Source organism: Passer domesticus, chromosome 18 (genome assembly GCF_036417665.1).
Source record: "Passer domesticus isolate bPasDom1 chromosome 18, bPasDom1.hap1, whole genome shotgun sequence".
In the NCBI taxonomy this organism is placed as follows: domain Eukaryota; kingdom Metazoa; phylum Chordata; class Aves; order Passeriformes; family Passeridae; genus Passer; species Passer domesticus.
Window position 1 is genome coordinate 10137741 of NC_087491.1, and position 18008 is coordinate 10155748.

Genomic DNA, 18008 nt, shown 5'->3' on the forward strand with positions numbered 1-18008 from the left:
CCCCAGTCCTGTGGCCTGGGATGGAGCTGGATTTTTTTCACAAATCCAATTTTTTATGGATTAAGCTGAAACATCTGCTTTTGGGGCAGTGAATCTGCCCCAGCCTTTGCTTCAGCTCAAAAATTTAAGGTGGGATTTGGGGCTTTGTTGGGGTCGTGTTGGTGATTTTTTCTGACGGTGGCAAAATGCCCAAACGCAATTTTAATCAATGGAAAGTCTAAAAATAGATGAGAAAAAATAAGAGTAGAGATGAGAGGGAGCTCCTGTGAAACTGAACTTGGGGTCTCTGATGCTGAGTATCAAAAGTCCCCCTGAAATTCATTTTGGGAGAATTTCCTTTTTTTTTTAATTGAGCCAGGGATGACAGTGGAGGGAGTGCTGGTGCAGACAGGTAGGGCAGGCCTGTGCAGTGTCAACTGACACAGGAAAATGTGGAAAATTCTTCTGGGAAGTCAGGCCTGGCTGGGAATAATCATTGGGAAACCCTGGAGGTGAAATAACCCAGAGTGAATAACCCAGAGTTAAAGGATGGCTGTGAGGCAGGAGCTGCTTTTGAGCTGAATTTTATCTGTAATATCCTGGGGTTTGAATGAAATTATTCAATTCTTTGTGCCTGGCAGTGATGGGCTTCCAGCTGGAGCTTTTCTGCATCCCTGTCCTGGTGGGTTTGGGCAGGAGGAACCAGGAAAAGGGCAGAGTCCTTTCCAAACTCCCACAGTTTGGAGTGCTGCCTGCAGCTGCTGTTGTATTTTCTAGGATGATTTCTCCCTTCTCCTTGCCCTGGAATAATCTCTCAGCATGCTCATGAAGGGATCACTCTGAGTGACCTCTTTGCATTATAAAGACAATATTTCTTTTCCTGTAGCTATGGAAAATCTCCCTTCCCTCTGGGTTCAAAGTGAGGGCACAGAAAAAATGGACTCAGATCAATTTTAAGCCCAGCACTAAGTTGTTTATATGCTGCTTATTTAGTGATGAGGAGAACATCAAAATGCTCCATGTGGGAATCAATCTTCCTGAAATACGGGATAAAATATGCTGATAACTCAGCATCTGCCTTGCCTCCAGGATCCTAAATGTTTCCTTCCCTCATTCCTCTCCCAGTGCCTTTAACTCCTCAGTGTGCAGGGATTGGTGTAAAAACACCACCCAAAACTTCTCCCTGTTCACAAAATGGTTGGAAGTGTCATCCTGTGCTTTTCCAGCTGCTGGGATTGTGCTCCTTCCCTCACTTCTCCCAAATGTCCAGGGGAAGGAAGGACAGAGGGATTCTCGTCTCAGTTTCACCACAACCAGAGCAGGAGCTGAAAGGCAAGCCCTAAAGTGTGACCCCAAAATTGGGATTTGCAGCAGGATGGACCAGCTGTTAATGGGGAAAATGGGGTGGGCTGGTAGGGAGGGAATGTCTGGCAGGGAAGGAGGGACTGGGGACTCAAAGATGAATTTTATCTTTACCCCTGCCATGGCTGAGACCTTTCTCCAGGTGAGGGATCTGCCTGTGATGATTCCTGCTGGCATTCCAGGGGTTGGTGATTTACCCCGTCAGGATCTCTCCATCAGGAGCTGTTTTCCCACCTCATCAATATCTCATTTCTCAGAATCCCCCTGCTCAGAGCCTGGCACTCCCCCTGGCACAGATTTGGGTGGGAAAGCACTGCCATCCATTCCATGCCATGCTTGTCCTGCCAGCCAGGCTCTTTGGGATATCTCTGCAGATCCAGCCTCAACCCTGCCACAATTAAAACCTCTCCTCTCTCTGCCTGTGCTGCTGCCTTGGGGTGCTGCCTGTGACACTCCTGGGCTGCATTTCCAAAATCATCTTGGGCTCAGTGCTGTAAAATAAAACCATTTAGGCTGGGAAAGACCTCCCAATCCCAGCACTAAACCACGTCCCAAAGTGCTCTGTCCTTCCAGAGCAGCCTTGTCAGCACTGGGAAGGATTTTCTGGTTCTGGTTCCTGTCCCTGGATGGTGTTTTGGGAAGGGGTTTCTGGTTCATTCCCTGGGTGATGTTTTGGGAAGGGGTTTCTGGTCTTTCCCTTGGGTGATGTTTTGGGAAGGGTTTCTGGTCCTGGTTCATTCCCTGGGTGATGTTTTGGGAAGGGTTTCTGGTCCTGGTTCATTCCCTGGGTGATGTTTTGTTAGTCTGGGTACCAGGCTGTGCTTGGCACAGGGGAATTGTCTGGATCCAGTTTTACCTCGGTGTTTTCCAAAGCCAAACCCATTTCTTGGGTGCTGAAGGAGAAAACCTGGAGGTGAGATTGGCAAAGCCAGCTCTGGATGTGACAACAGCTTTGAGGGGATTTTTGGGCACATTTCTGCCCCTTGTCTGCTCCAAAAACCTGGAGCTGTGCTGTCCCAGGGCCATGGGGACACTGGTGGCTGTCCCCAGGGAGTGACAGAGCCATCCCAGGGCTCTGCTGAGGCTGGGAAGCTGAGGCAGGTTCTGGTGCTTGGGGGAAAGTGATGATGCAAACGTCCAGTTTCAGGTTTATAATTCATGTGTTTAATTAAGCCTTAATGAGGAGTGTGGGTGATTAAGGAGAGCTCTGGTGGCTGCTCAGGTCAGCAGGGCTGGTGCTCAGAGCTGCTCAGGAGCTCTCCCTTCCCTCTCCCTGACTGCTGTGCCCTGCTCCAGCCCTTGGTGTTATCACCCTGCTTATCAGAAGAGAGGAAAAGAAACCCAGCAGGGAATTTTGGGAGCATTTGAAGGGATAATGCCAAGGTACACACCCAGTGCTGTGCAGAGAGCAGCTGAAGAAGGGGTGGATGTGTCAGGTATTGATTTCTTTGCTGCTTTTTACTCCTCTGTTTCCACCCTGCTGCGTTTTTGCACCCTTTGGAAGGGTGAGAATGATGTGGGCTCTGCTTGTTCTGGAGTCAAGACACGGGCAGAGAACAAATCAACCCCAATCAGTTCAACCCAGTGATGTGGGACTGATCTTTTGGAGCCCAAATCCTCCTGTGGGGCTGCAGAATTCACTGCAGGAGAAAAACCTCTCAGCCCTGGAGCTTGGGGCAGTGATTCTGCTGCTGGAGGTGCCCAAGGTGGCTGTGTTGGATCTCGTTTGTGTCTCTGTGCTGTGATTTCACTGCTCAGCACCCTGTAAATGAATGGGTTTATGCTGAGAAATGTGATTTTTTAAAAATTTTATTGCCCATCTCTTAGAGCCACGTTCTGCCAGCCTCGTTAAGGAAATTGCCACAAATTGGGATTGTTGGAAAGCAAAGCCATGTGTTCTTCCTCAGTGGGATTCAGGGCCTGGAAGAGTTCTGTGGGGAGCTTCTGGCTGGGCTTCTGCACAAAACCTCCCCTCTAAAAGCAGATTTCTGTCCAAAGCTGGGCTTTGTTTGTTTCCCCTTTGAGAATTCAGTTGCCTGTTATCAAAAAGCAAAATAAAATCAAAATGTGGTCACTGGTCCTTCCCTGCAAGGCAGTGATGGGAATATTGAGTTTTATCTCTTTTTAGATACATTTCACAAAATTGGAAGGGATTTAGGAGCCAGCACCTGAAGCAATGATGGCAATGTTGAGTTTTATATATTTTTTAATAGAGTCCAAAAAATTGGGACAGATTTAGGAACCAGAACCTGAACCACTGATGGGAATGTTGAGTTTTATCAGCTCAGTGATGGGAATGTTGAGTTTTATCAACTCAGTGATGGGAATGATGAGTTTTATCCCTTTTTTAATAGATTTGAGAAGATTGGAGGGGATTTAGGAACAAGCACCTGAAGCAGTAATGGGAATGTTGAGTTTTACCAACTCAGTGATGGGAATGTTGAGTTTTATCCCTTTTTTAATAAATTTGAGAAGATTGGAGGGGATTTAGGAACCAGCACCTGAAGCAGTAATGGGAATGTTGAGTTTTATCAACTCAGTGATGGGAATGTTGAGTTTTACCAACTCAGTGATGGGAATGATGAGTTTTATCCCTTTTTTAATAGATTTGAGAAGATTGGAGGGGATTTAGGAACAAGCACCTGAAGCAGTGATGGGAATGTTGAGTTTTATATATTTTTAATAGATTTGAGAAGATTGGAGGGGATTTAGGAACAAGCACCTGAAGCAGTGATGGGGACTGGAGGCTGGAACAAGCCAGGAAGGGAAAGTCCTCTCTGCAGACTCAGCTGAAGGGATTTAAGTGTTGAAGATTTGCTCAGATTGCTGAATTTCATCACATTTTGTGTGGCACTTGAGGGTCCAGGCCTGCTTTGGGTGCCCTGCTGGAATTCTGGGAAAGGCTCATCCCAAAAGGCTCATCCCAAAAGCTGCTGTGTGAGGCAGAGAGGACTAAAAATGACAATTCCAGAGTTCCAGCCTGAACCAGGCACGAGTGGGCATTTCTGACCCTTTCCCCACCCATTTCCCATTTCCCAGAGGAGGCAGAGCCCTCCCTGCCCCATCCCCTTGTCCCAATCCCTGGGATTTCCCAGGGGAGCAGCAGGGCTGGGACATCTCTCCAGTCCCACAGCACTGACAAGGAGAGCTCAGAGATTTTTATAACTGTCATTGGCCCCTAATTAGATGTTTGATGCCAAAGTAATGATCATAAAAGGCTCTTTATTTCAAACAAACCCATGTGAATAATTCTGTAAATATTTGTCTGGGCCAAGCCTTGGGTTGAGTCCTGGGAAAGCTTTTTGGATGAGGATCTTGGATGTTTCTCGTTGGCTTTTATAGGAGCATATTTCAATTTTTTAGATGCTATCTTTGGGTTTGAGTCCTCCTGTGTGGAGAATGGAAGACCTGAAATGACATCTCAGCTCTTAAATGCAGCAGATATTTCCAATGTCACCTTGTAACCAGTTTAATAGGGAATATCTGAAAGGAGGGAGGGGAAAGAACGTGCAGCTGTGACCCAGATTTCCTAAAATCACCCCTTGGAACCCCACTGTGGCTTGCAGGCAGATGAAGCCAGGATTTGATAGGAATATTGGTGAGGAAAGATCCATCAGCTCTTGGATTGGTTGCGAGGGATGGGTTTTGGGGTGGCTTTGAAGCCTGGGAGGGGTTGGGATCCCCATAGAAGAGTTTGGATCCCGTGGAGGGGATCCATGGAAGAGTTTGGATCCCCCTGGAGAAGTTTTTATCCCTGTTTTGGGATTTTTTTATCCCCATGGAGGGGTTTGCATCCCATGAAGTTTGGATCCCTGTTTTGGGGTTTTTTATCCCGATGGAGAAGTTTGCATCGCTGTTTTGGGGGTTTTTATCCCCATGGAGGGTTTGGATCCCATTTTTGGGGGTTTGTATCCCATGAAGAAGTTTGCATCCCTGTTTTGGGGGTTTTTATCCCCATGGAGAGGTTTGGATTCCGTGGAGAGGTTTGCATCCCTGTTTGGGGGGTTTTTATCCCCATGGAGGAGTTTTTATCCCCATGGAGAAGCTTGTTTCCCTGTTTTGGGGGTTTGTTTCCCTGTTTTGGGGATTTTATCCCCATGGAAAGGTTTGGATCCCTGTTTGGGGGTTTGTTTCCCCTGCAGAGGTTTCTATCCCTATGGCGAGGTCCCTATCCCACGGCAGGTGGGATGGGGAGGGAGGAGCCGGCTAATTAGCTCAGCAATTAGCTGCGATTGTAATGCAGATGCCGCTCAGTGGGGCGGTCTGTGGGGTTGCCTTTCTCCCCTAATGACCGAGGAGCAGAGTTCACAAAGCTCTGTCAGGATTTTCCCAGTGCTGCCCTAATCCCTCTGGATGTGCTCATTTAATGGCAGCAACCCCTTTTCCTGAATCCCGGAATTTTAATGCAAAAAACCCCCAAATTGTGCCATTTCTGAGCGAGGAAATACACCTTGTACTCGTGTTTTATTTAAAATGGGAAAGGGGAAAGGAATAGGAGCTGGATGTTGTGCTTGGATGAGCCCCTGCTGCATGTTTGGGATCACCAGATTTTATATTATCATAAAAAACCTCCGCTGGCCTCCAGTAAAATAACATTCCCCGGCGATGTTCACAAGGAAATCCATCTAAACACCTAATTGGGAGCAAGACCTGCTGGATAAATGTGGATTAGAAGCGAGAAAATCACTGAGAAGGAGGAATTGAAGTGGTGAATTTCTCCCTGCTCTCAAAGACATCCCTTGAGGGCATCGCAGCCCCTTGGGGGGCTGAGAAGGGATGAAATTCAGTTAATCCTGGGGTTTTTTTCCTCCTGCTCTTCCCCTGAAAGCAGCACCTGCGTGGTGCAGTGTGGGTTATGTAAACTCAGGAATTAATGCTCCGGAGGAAACTTTGGGAAACAAGCTTCAGGAACACTTCTCATGAAGCCAAGCAGGTATTAATTTGAAATTTGCCTGCTGGCTGTATTTTTTGAGGAGAATCAGATATGAACTAAATGCACAGAGCTGGTTGGTTTAAGCATCTGCAGGAAATAATTGGTTTTACATTTCTCTCCCCGTGTCGAAATAGTGGAGTGTAGAGCAAGGCTGGAAATAATTCAAGCTTGGGCTTTTTTTTTTAAAAAATCAGCCAATGAAATATTTAAAAATGAAATTACTTCTGCCTGCTCCCATTAACTTTGCAGACAACTGCAAAACCTGCAGTGCATGAAAATGAATCCGTGTATTTTTGGGAGCATCCCAGCCGAGTTTAGCTGGGGTGGGGCAGTGCCCGCCGGGGGATTTGGTGCCTTTGAAGTGGTGATGGGAGGTGATGTGCGAGCCCCAGCTCAGCCGGGCTTTAGCGGGCTGGAAGTGATGCTCATTCTGCAGGTGCTTGTGTTAATGTGCTTAATTAAGCTTGGCACTCAGCACAGGGCTGGGCAGGGCTCTGGGAAGGCTGCAGAAAGGGGTTTATTCTGGTTATTTCCACCGAATTTGTCCATTTTGGCTGCTTTTCCAGATTTATTGGTTTAGAAAAAAGATGCTACTTCTCCTTCTTGTGTCCTGTATCCTCACACCTCAGCTTCCAGCACAATCCTGATCCCATTTCTGCAGCATCTCCCACTTCCCCTGAGCGCTGCTGGGAGATGCTGAGAGGGAACAGAATCCTTTTCCTTGGTGCTTTCCTGGGCACAAAATTCCGTTTAAAACCGGGTTTATGATCCTTTTTGGTACCCCTGAAGCGTTGAGAGATGTGGTTTAGGTTTATCCTATAAGGCTGGAGCATCCTGCTGTGCTTCCACTGGCTCATGAGGGGAGGAAAAACCCCAAATTTTTGCTCACTCTGTTCCCAAAGTGCCCTGACACCCATGGAGGCTGCTGGCTGCATATAAATCCCATTATAAATCCCATATAAATCCCATATAAACCCCACAGGCACGGGCTGGGGTTTCCTGGGTGGAGGACACCACTCTGAGTGTGTGGGATGGCTCCAGCCTGGGGCAATAATTCCCATTCCAGGGACACCCTTGGGATGCAGGGAGACCATCACCCACATAAAACACCCCACAGGGCTGCAGGGGTTTGATTTTACAGGGGAAATCTCAGTTTAGCTGTTGATTTTTGGGTGGATTTGTTCAGTTCTGGGAGGTTTTGAGGGAGGCCGTGAGGAGGAGGCCGCTCTTAGGCCAGGTCTCCTTTATTCCTTCCCCTTTCCCAGAAGATCCTGCCAGCTTTGGATGCTTCCTTGCAGGAATAACTGTTCTGCACCCCATTAAAACCGGTTGCAAAGCTTCTTGTTGATTTTAATGTGCTGCAAGCTCAGGCCCTAATTAAGCCTTGCAGGGCTTTAAGTGGTTGATTATTACAAATTGCTTTGAAAACGTAGCTGCTGTCCCAGTGCCAGATTGTCTGGGAGCTCTGGGACTCTTCAGAGCAGAGAGAAAAGGTTGAAATTTCCTTTTCCACCTTCAAGTGAACCTGTGTGAGAGCTGCACATTGGGAATGAGCCCCATGGCAGGCAAGAGAAACTGGGAAAGGCCTCGCCGTGCTCCCAGGGAAGAATTAATTCCTAATATCCCACCCAAACCTGCCCTGGGTGGGTTCTAAGCCATTCCTCCTTGTCAAAAATCATGGAAAATGCTCCCCCTGCAGAGGAGGTGCCAAGATTTCCTTGGGACTCCTTGGATGTGATTTCCAGCTCTTGGAATCTCTCTTCTTTCATCTCCAGGAGCTCCATGAGGGCTGAGGCAATCCAGGGGCCTTGCAATGATTTAAAAATGGGATTTTATGCATAAAAAAAAGAGCCTGAGGGTGAGGGGGACAAAACCTGCATCCCTTTAGGGCTGGTTTTAAGGAGCTGCTCCTAAACCATCTGTGGATGTGCTGAGGGCGCGCGTTTGGAGCTTTCACAGCTCCCAAAATTCATTCACCCGCAGTGGTTCAAAGGGCAAAGCTCCTGCCAGGAACGAAACTGGGGCTGGAGCGCTTCCCAAAATGTCACAGTGACCCAGAAATTCTTGCTCCATGTGGAGGGGGGAGCTTGGAGAGCTCTGCTGGATGGGATGGGATGGGAGCAGCCCCCTGGGATGTGAGGAGAGCAAGGCCAGCCCCTGGAGCTGCTGATTCACCTCATTCCTCTGATCCTACTCCTAAAAATCCCCCGGGCACTGAGCAGTCAGGGATGTGGCTCACAGGGTGATTCAAGCTCTGCCCTAAAAGGATTTTTTTTGCTGCATGGATGGGGTTTTTCCTCCAGCAAGGAAAATTTCCTTCCTTTGTCCCCTGGACCTGCCTTGGGGGCAATGGGGAAAGCCAGGGAGAATCCCACTGATCCCTGGGGCAGGGAAAGGGAAATTCTGTGCCTTGAACCCCCAAATCTGCCCTTTTAGGGACACCCCCCACCCCTCTCCCTGTTCCCTGGGGGGTTTCATTGCTTTTTCCCCAGGATTTGTGCAATGGGGGTTGGAACAGCTCCTTGGAAATGGTGAAATGCCTGGGGTGGGCGCTGCTGTCCTGGAGCAGGAGCTGTCCCCAAGTGTCCCCAGGGCCCTGTGCTGGCTCCCAGGCTGGCTGGGACAGGGATTGTCCTGGAACCTGGAACCATCCTCCTCCTCCTCCTCCTCCTCCTCCTCCTCCTCCTCCTCCTCTGAGCCATCCCTTCACTGCGGGGTTCTTTTTCCCCCTCCCCAGGGAGAATCCCAAATCCTCAGCTCTTTAAACAAGCAGGGTTTCTGCTGTCCTTGTACAGGGCTGGGATTTCCCCTCAATCCTCGACATTTTCCTGATTTCTGGGCATTGTATCTGTAACTTTTGCATGGAATTTGCAGCAGATTTTCATGATATTCCATGAAGGAAAAGCTTGCTCTTTGCTCACTGTTAGCTGCAAACACCGTGGCTTTGTTACAAACACAAATGATTGATTTTTTTAAAGTATTTCTGCTCAAAGGAACAGGGATTATTTGACTTTTTTGAATTTCATGGAGTTTCTGAGCTCCTCCAGTGCCAATTCTGGGTTTCTTTCTTTTCCTTTTGGGATTAGATGTAGGATCATTCCAATCTGACTTTGCATAATGGTTTCCTTTGTTCCCAGTTGGGACTATTTGGGCTTTTTTGAAAGAAAAAATAAATAAATAAGGGGATGTCATGAGTCATTGGTGAAATATTCTGCAATCTGGAGCAGTGTGAATTGACACAGCTCTGTGGTAGCTCTTGGGAGGAGCAGATGAGTTCTGACCCCTTCCATAGCTGCTTTTTTTTTTTTTTTTTTTTTAATCCCCTCTATTCTACCCCTTCCTAAGGAACATCCTTTAATATCTTCAATCCTGCAGCTGACATTCTTCGATTCTCCTCCTTAAAATGCCTTTTCTCTTTGCCCAAGTAAATAATTGTGTTTTATTGGGCTGCTGGGACGCTGAAGAATTTCAGAGGCTCTGTTAAGCCCATCCAAAGGATGCTGGAGCAGCAGCAGCTGGGGCCTGATATCCTTATTTTAGGCCCTGGTTTATTTTAGCCTCTGCCACCCTGTTTTAGTCAGTTATCCCAGGGCTGCAGCCAGGTCAGCTGTGGTGAAAAGTGTTTAGATAAGGAGTCAAAATTGTTGAAATCCCAGAAGGCTGAAAAGGAGACTCCCAGCTCCATTAAAAAAAAAACCAAAACATCACTAAGGGGAAGCAACTTCCAGTCCTCAATTGCTTTTATTTCTGCTGGATCTGACACACAAACTCTAGGAATAATAGAATATCCCTAAATTAGGATTTGATATATAAATACCTCTTGGTTTTGATTCCAAATCTAAGCCCAGATATTCAAGGCAACCTCTGGGGAGAGAGAAACCCAGAGCCCAGGGAAGGAGCTGGGCCCTGCAAAGGCAATAATTGAGTGTTTATTTAGGGCTAAAAATATCTTGGAAAAGGACTTGAAGGCTGGTGAAGCTGGAAGGGGAAGGGTTTCTTTGGAGCACAGTGGAGCAGCAGTCCCTGTGCCATGGGGATTCTCTGCTTCCTCCTCACCTTGGGTGGGGTTTGCAGGTTGGGATTGAAGCTTTGGGGTCAGCAGTGGCTCCTCCTGTCCCTCCTCATGCTCTGACCCCCATGGCTTCGGGTTCTGCTGGAAAACATTTCCTTCTGTTAAAAGTGTGGGACAGCTTCTGTGTGAGGGTGGGGAGGCTCTGGCTCAGGTTGTCCAGAGAAATTGTGAATTCTCCATCCCTGGAAGCATCCAAGGCCAGGCTGGACAGGGCTTGGAGCACCTTGGGATAGAGGAAAGTGTCCTGAAATTATCTTCACTACTCCTGAAATGATCCCTACTGGCTTTATTTGCTGGGAGATAAATGACAATTTTCTGTTGTTCACATACAACAAAAAACCATTCCAGCAAATCTGCATCCCTGGGCTGCAATCCCCAGCCTGGTGGGACTGCTGGTAAATGATGAGGGAGCTGCAGAGGGCACCTGGAATGAGCTGGGAATGCTTTTTCATTCTTCATTCTTTCATTCTTCACCTCATGGCCCCAAACCATGGCACACAAACCACAGCGTGGCTAAGAGCTGCACCACAGAGCCCTGAAGGTTTTGGGGATGTCCTTTGCCTGCTCCAAATCTGAATGTGGAAGGAAATTCTCCCTTTTCAGACTGCCCACCCTTTCTGCAGACCCCCAAATGTCTCAGGGTGTTGAAACAACAACAGGGCAGCTGTGCACAGTAAATTTGTGTCTCCAGATGGATTTTTTCCATATTCTCAGAAACTTTTGCCAGGAAATCATATTTATAAGGCTTTCCTGTTTCATATTCCCCAACAACTAAGAGCTGCATCACAAAGCCATGAAGGTTTTTGGGATGTCCTTTGCTTGCTCCAAATCCAAATATGGAAGAAAATTCTCCCTTTTCAAGCTGCCCACCCCTCCTGCAGACCCCCAAACATCTCAGGGTGTTGAAACAACAACAGGGCAGCAGTGCACAGTAAATCTGTGTCTCCTGGTGATTTTTTTCCACTTTGAAGGGTGGTGGAAGGCAAAAAAATTGAAGGAAGATTCCAGGAATTCCCCTGAATTTTGTCCCAGAGTCGCAGCCTGGTTTGGGGTGGGAGGGACCTTCGAGCTCATCTCATTGCAACCTTCCCTAGACCAGGCTTGGCAGAGCTCAGCTTTAGAATCCCCTGGAGCCCAGACTCTGTTCAGAAGCCTGGCTTTTCCTTTTGCCCAGTGCTCCCAGTTCCCTGCACTGGGAGAACTGGGAGTGTCTGTGCCCAGCACTGCTGAGCCTCAAGATCTCCTCAGCTCAGTGACAGCTTCAAACTCTGTGGCTTTCCTCGGGGATGGGGATTTAATTAAAGACCTTGAAAAATGAGATTTGTTTTGAGGGCTGCTGCCTGCAATTTGTAACTTTTCAGGCCCTGGGAGCACAGACATGCACAAGGAACACATCAGTGACTTGTGGCAGTGCTTTGGGGGTGTTCAAGGTGTTAAAAATTATGATTACAGGCATAAATATGGCTTAGATGAATGACTTGAGGCTGAGGCTGGGATTTGCAGCGTGCTCTGCAGGAGCTGCAGCTCCCTTCTTGCACTGAATTTCCAGAGCAATGTTTCCATTGGGTTCTTGGGGTTTTCTGTAGGGTTTTTTGTTGTTGGTTTGGTTTGTTTGGGGTTGTTCAGTTTGGTTTGACGTTGTTTTGTTGGGGTTTTTTTGAGGGGAAAATAATAGTTAATTCTTTTTCTTATTTTCCCTTGGCCAGGGAAGATGGATTTAGGAGGGGAAACCAAAAATTAGGATGGGGAAATGAAACTCTGGATTAATTATTGAGGGGAGAAAGCATTTCCCTGACCTGCAGTGGCTGAAGCAGGGCTGGCTGTGCTGAGCTCTGTGACTGACAGGTGTAATGGATTGAAATAAAATCCTTGTTTGTTATTGCACATGTCCTGAAGGATCAGCAGGGTTTAAGGCATCTTTTCCTCTAAAAAATTGCCTTAAAGAACAGTCAGGGGAAGGAGGGTTGGGAACCCCCAGGCAGGGGGGTTTCGTGGGCTCAGATATTCACTGGTGGGTGTTAATAATGGCTTAAATTTGGGGTTCTGGGGGGATTTTGGACCCTGGCTGAGTCCAAGAGGGGGGTTTGGCTGTGGTGGTGGTGGCAGGTGGATGTCCAGCCCAAAGGCAGGGTTTTTTTCCAAAGAATCTTGCTTGGTTTGCTCTAATATTGAAGTGGGAGGAAGAATAAAATCTCTGCTGGGTGAGGGTGGAGTTCAAACTTAACACCAGCAGCCTCTGATTCAGATTTTAACAGGTGTTTAAAGAATTAGGAGTCAGGTGATCACAGAAATGTGGTGATTAACTGCGGTGATGGAGGAATTGGGGATTTAATTCCTTTTTTTGCCACTGTTGGTTCATCATCAGGTCATTCACAGAATGCAGTGGTGAGGTCCCATGGGCAGGGACACCTTCCAGCAGCCCAGGCTGCTCCAAGCCCTGTCCAGCCTGGCCTTGGGCACTCCCAGGGATGGGACAATCCCTTTGTTCGACATTTCCTTGGTAATGAAGAAAAACCCAGATTTCTTGCACTAATTTTTACCTGCCTGTCCCTTCCTCTAGTGCTCTGCACTGTTGTTTCTTCTCTGGGCATTGCAGAGCACGTTTAAGCCCTGAGCCAAAATGAGAAGTCAAGCTCCTTTTTGGTTTTATTCCAGGGCTTTGCAGGTTTTTGGTGTGATTTTGGTCTGATTTGGGGGGTTTGTCTCTGTGTGTGCTGGGCATGCTGAGCCAGCAGGGACCGAGCTGGTGCCTTTGGGGAGCCTGTGCACCTGGAGCAGAGAATGCTGCAGTGTGTGCTGCTGCACAGGGGCGTTATTCATCACCCACAGAGTCAAAAGGAAGCTTTGACAGAGCACCAGCTCCTTCAGCTCTCTCAGAGGGAGGCCAAGCCCGGAGCAAAGCTGTGAGAAATCCCCTGGAACCCTCTCAGTCAGGTCTCTGTCCTCCCGTGCACGGCGCCCTCGCAGCTCCTGCAGGAGATGCTGAGCTTGGATTTGGCTGCAAAACCCCGAGGAAACATCTGAGCTGCCTGGCAGGGCAGCAGAGAGAGCTGCTGCTGTGTGCAGCTCATCTCTGGCACAGCTGGGCTGCTGCTGCTGCTGAGATCCTGCTCAGGGACCAGGGGCTGTGGCTCTTCAGCTGCTCCCTGATTTCAGGAGAGGTGGGACACTTAATGCAAACCTGAGTTCCTGGGACAGAAAGATGAATTCAGGGCTTGAATTCATTCTCCTGATTCTGAAATCTTGATCAGGGGCTGTGGCTCTTCAGCTGCTCCCTGATTTCAGGAGAGGTGCGACACTCTTGGAATGCAAACCTCTCTGAGTTCCCCAGAGAGAAATGAATGCAGGGTTTGAATTAATTCTCCTGATGCTGAGATCCTGCTCAGGGGTTGGGCGGCTGTGGCTCTTAATCTGCTCCCTGATTTCAGAAGAGGTGGGACACTTAATGCAAACCTGAGTTCCTGGGACAGAAAGATGAATGCAGGGCTTGAATTAATTCTCCTGATGCTGAAATCCTGCTCAGGGATCAGGGGCTGTGGCTCTTAATCTGCTCCCTGATTTCAGAAGAGGTGGGACACTTGGAATACAAACCTCTCTGAGTTCCTCAGAGAGAGAGATGAACTCAGGGCTTGAATTAAAGCCTTTAGAGAAATTAAGATATATTAAGCCACATAGATATGAAGTAGAAGTGTAGGTTGAAGTTTTAAGTAAGTGGAAGTGTAAGTTATAACTGTAAGTAAGTAGAAATGTATTTTAAGTGCCTTAAGAAACTGCATTGAGTTCCTTTACTTATATTTTAAGTATATATTATTTATATTATACTTTAAATTAATAATACCTAAAATAATTAAAATTATAATTTATATTTATATTTATACTTATATTTTAAGTATAATATATTTTAAGTGCCTTAAGAAACTGCATTAGGAGTTCCTTTACTTATATTTTAAGTATATATTATTTACATTATACTTTAAATTAATTAAAATTAATTATACTTTAAGTAATTAAAATTATTATTTATATTTATACTTATATTTTAAGTATAATATATTTTAAGTGCCTTAAGAAACTGCATTAGGAGTTCCTTTACTGGAAAAAGAAAGGCCCTAAGGCCAGTTTCAAGTTCAGTAACTTAGCTCCACACATCACAAAAATGAGCAGAGGTGCTTCCCTCTCCTGCCTGCTGCTTTGGGCAGCACCAGACTGGTTTTGTGCTTGAATCTCTCTCTCTGTCCCAGTTCCTCGTGGCTCTGGGGGCACAGAGGCTGTCGAGGAATGAGCTGCAGAGTTTGGGGACAGGCCAGGTGCTTGGGTCACCTTTAGGGACAAGAAGTGCCCCAGCAGGGCCCTGGGCATGGCTTGGGCTCGCTCAGAGGGCTCCAAACCCGTGCCTGGTGGCTCCTGGAGGGGCTCCAGCCCCCCTGGAGCTCCAGCAGGTCCCTGTGAGCACTGCAGAGGCGTTTGTTGGTTGGGGAATCCCATAAATCATGAACAGGGCAGGGCTGGAACGTGCCTTGAACTGTTTTATTTTCTAGCATCAGTTTTATTACATGGTTGTGACAATGGGAAGATGCCATCAGCTCACGTTTCAGGCAGCAGACCAAGAACTCAATATTATAACTGACTTTATAAGTTTTTTAACTAATTACACAAAGCAAAAGCATATTGCCAGCAGTTCTATCCAATCACTATAAGCACACGTACCTTTGGTTCAAACAATTCTTGCTTATTTCCAATACAACACCTGCTTGTAAGCCTTAAAACAATGCACAGAGCTCCATTATTAACTTAGAACTTCCTAATATCTCACTAGGTAGACTTTTCTGCAGCTTAAAGAGTTATTCTAAACAAGCATTAATACACAAACTATTGTTCTATTAATCCTTACTTTTCCACTTCTTGCCTAATTTTTCTGCTGACTGATCTTATGGCTGCTGCTTAGCTTTAATTGCAGTTCTGCAATTTTAAGTAAGTTCTGCTGTCTCTGAAGCCTGTCTTTTGCAGCTTTCCCAAAACCCTCTGATTTTATGGATTCCCACAGCACTTCTGTCCCCCCAGCTGAATCCCTGCAGAGGATGGATCCCTCTGTTCCTGCAAGCACCTCTGGCTGGCTGATGTGCACACAGAGCTCCAACCCCCTCACCTGGCACGGGGAGCCAGCTGATGTCAGGAGGCTGGAATTCACACCCCTTCCCCCTTGCCTGGGCCTTTTCCCCCTTCTCCTCCCTAAATAAAAGTTGGAGGCAGCTCCGGAGCTGGCTGCTGCAGCTCTTGGAGCATGGGATGGGACTGAGCAGGGATGGAGTTTTATTGCATTTTGGTTGCTTGGGCTGTAGATGTGCAGATATTTAGTGTGGAATAAAACGTGGTTGAAGGCAGGGGGAAGATCCAAGTGGCAAGGACAGCTCAGACAAACGTGTCAGCCATGCAGTGCCTGATAGGGATGAGGAAATTTCCAGCTGTTTGCTGCTCCTTTATTATCTGCACTGCTCCCTTGGCTTTGCCATGTGTTTATAATCTCTCACTGAGAACCCAGGGTTTTAGGGTTGTGGAAACTTTGAAGAGCTGTCTAAGAATGGACATCCATTTTCTGTGCAAACACTGGGCTGAGCTTCTTGGTAACGAACATTTCTGATTTTATAAAAGCTCTGCTCGTGCTCCTTCTTCTCACTGCTGTTTGTGCTGATGGACACGATGCAGCCAGGTGGGATGGGGCAGAGAATCAGAAAAAGTGTTAAAAAATAACTGTGGGTTGAGATAAGGACAATTTAATATGTAAAGCAAGAGAATCAGAAAAAGTGGGGAAAAATAAATAATTGTGGGTTGAGATAAAGACAATTTAATAGGTAAAACAAGAGATTCAGAAAAAATGGGACAAAATAATTGTGGGTTGAGATATAGGTGGTTTAAGAGGTAAAGCAAGAGAATTGTGAAAAGTGAGGAAGAAATAAATAATTGTGGGTTGAGATAAAGACAATATAAAGGGTAAAGCAAGAGAATCAGAAAAAGTGGGATTGTGGGTTGAGATAAACATGGTTTGATACGTAAAGCAAGGAGAATAAAGCAAGGAGGTCTTCCCCCATGGCATGCAAAGCAGGGCTTTATCATAGAAAATGATTTTTTTGGGGAGGGCAAACACCATCACTTCAGGTGTACCCCTCTTTTTCCCACTTCCCAGCATGCTGGACATGGTTCCACAGGAATCATGGAATATCCCTTGGATCTGGGGCCCCTCCCAGCTCCTTGTGCACCCTCAGGCTGATGAAGGAGCAGCAGAAAATCCTTTGAGTCTGTGCAAGCAGTGATGAAACCTCCCGGTGTTATCAACCCCGTGTTCAGCCCGAATCCCAAATGCAGCCCAAAATCAGCTGCTGGGGTGAGATTTAACCCTCCCCCAGCCAAAACCAGCACAGCCCAGTTTGCTTTGGGCCCTGCTGGGCTGGTTCATGTTTCTGACACCATTTGGCTCCAGCTACCAAGTCAAAATTCAGAATAAATTCATTTAAGGGTTTAAAGTCAGGTCTGGCTGCTCCCCTTCTGGAGCCTCCACCTCTGCTGATGTGAGCAGGAGCAGATTAGGAAGTTAATGAGATGCATCACTTGCATGACTTAATTGATGTCCCAGAGCCCTGAAGGTGTGGAGGTGAAGTGCCCTGCCCGTGCTGCCATGGGATGTCAGGCAAGGTCTCCTCATTAATTAGAGCCTCAGGACAGAGCCCAGTGGGATGTGAGTGAGGAAAGGAGCATCTTGCTTCGTGCCTTTAGTTAAAATTCAGATTTTTCCCTCTTTTCTGTGAAGCACATGTGGATTTTTGGCCATCCAGCTGCAGGTCTGGGTGCAGGAATCCTGCTGAATATCGTGGAATGATTTGGTGGGGATTGCCTGGACTCGAGCTGCCTGAGGGGAGCTTGTGCAGCATCCTTGCCTCCTCACCTTGCTTCATATCCCAGAACATTCCCCGTGGGTTTTCCTGCCATCCCAAACACTCTGTGGGATTATTCTGCAGCCTGTGTCCCTCAGGGAAGCTTGCTTTGGTGTTTGTTTCCAAAGAACTTTTTGCCTCAGCTGAAGAATGGGAAGGTTTGTATTGCTGTGGTGGGAAATTCCTGATTTAAAACCTTTCCCTCAGGTCAGGAATTTCCTGCCCAGTGCTTAATCTCCAGGATGTGCTTGAGTGATGGAAGCTGGCTGAAGACACCCAGGGAAACCCAGCTCCTGTGCAGACAGCTGAGCTGCTCCTGCCCTCATCCAGTGCCTTTGACCCTGTCCCTGCCCTGAAGGGACACTAACCTTGCACTGAAAGCACATTTCAGCTGGGTTTGAGGCTCTGAGGATTGATTTGTGTGTTGCAAGCATCATTTGGAGCCCAGCAGTGCCACCCCTGTTGTCTCCTAATTCTTCTTTCTCCTTTTCTCTTTGCAGCTGAACCTGCAGACCTCTTGAAGGTGTTAGATTTTCATAATTTACCTGATGGTATCACAAAAACCACGGGGTTTTGCACAAGCAGAAGATCTTCAAAGAAGCAGATGTTGCTTACAGAGTAACAAAAGATGCTCAGCTCAGTGCCCCAACAAAGCAGCTGTATCCTGGTGAGTCCAGCTTTTGATTTGTCCCATGGAAATGTCTGATTCCTTCATTTCCCCAGTCTGTTTGCAGTG

The 18008-nt window shown here is 47.2% G+C and overlaps 1 protein-coding gene across 1 annotated transcript in view; it reads left to right on the top strand.

Annotated features, from left to right (window-relative positions):
* COL5A1 (collagen type V alpha 1 chain) overlaps nucleotides 1-18008 on the top strand; it is a 126997-nt gene that overhangs the window by 11403 nt on the left and 97586 nt on the right. Inside the window, 2 exon segments of the mRNA XM_064394141.1 lie at nucleotides 17773-17862; nucleotides 17865-17939. Coding sequence (XP_064250211.1) covers nucleotides 17773-17862; nucleotides 17865-17939 — 165 coding nt within the window.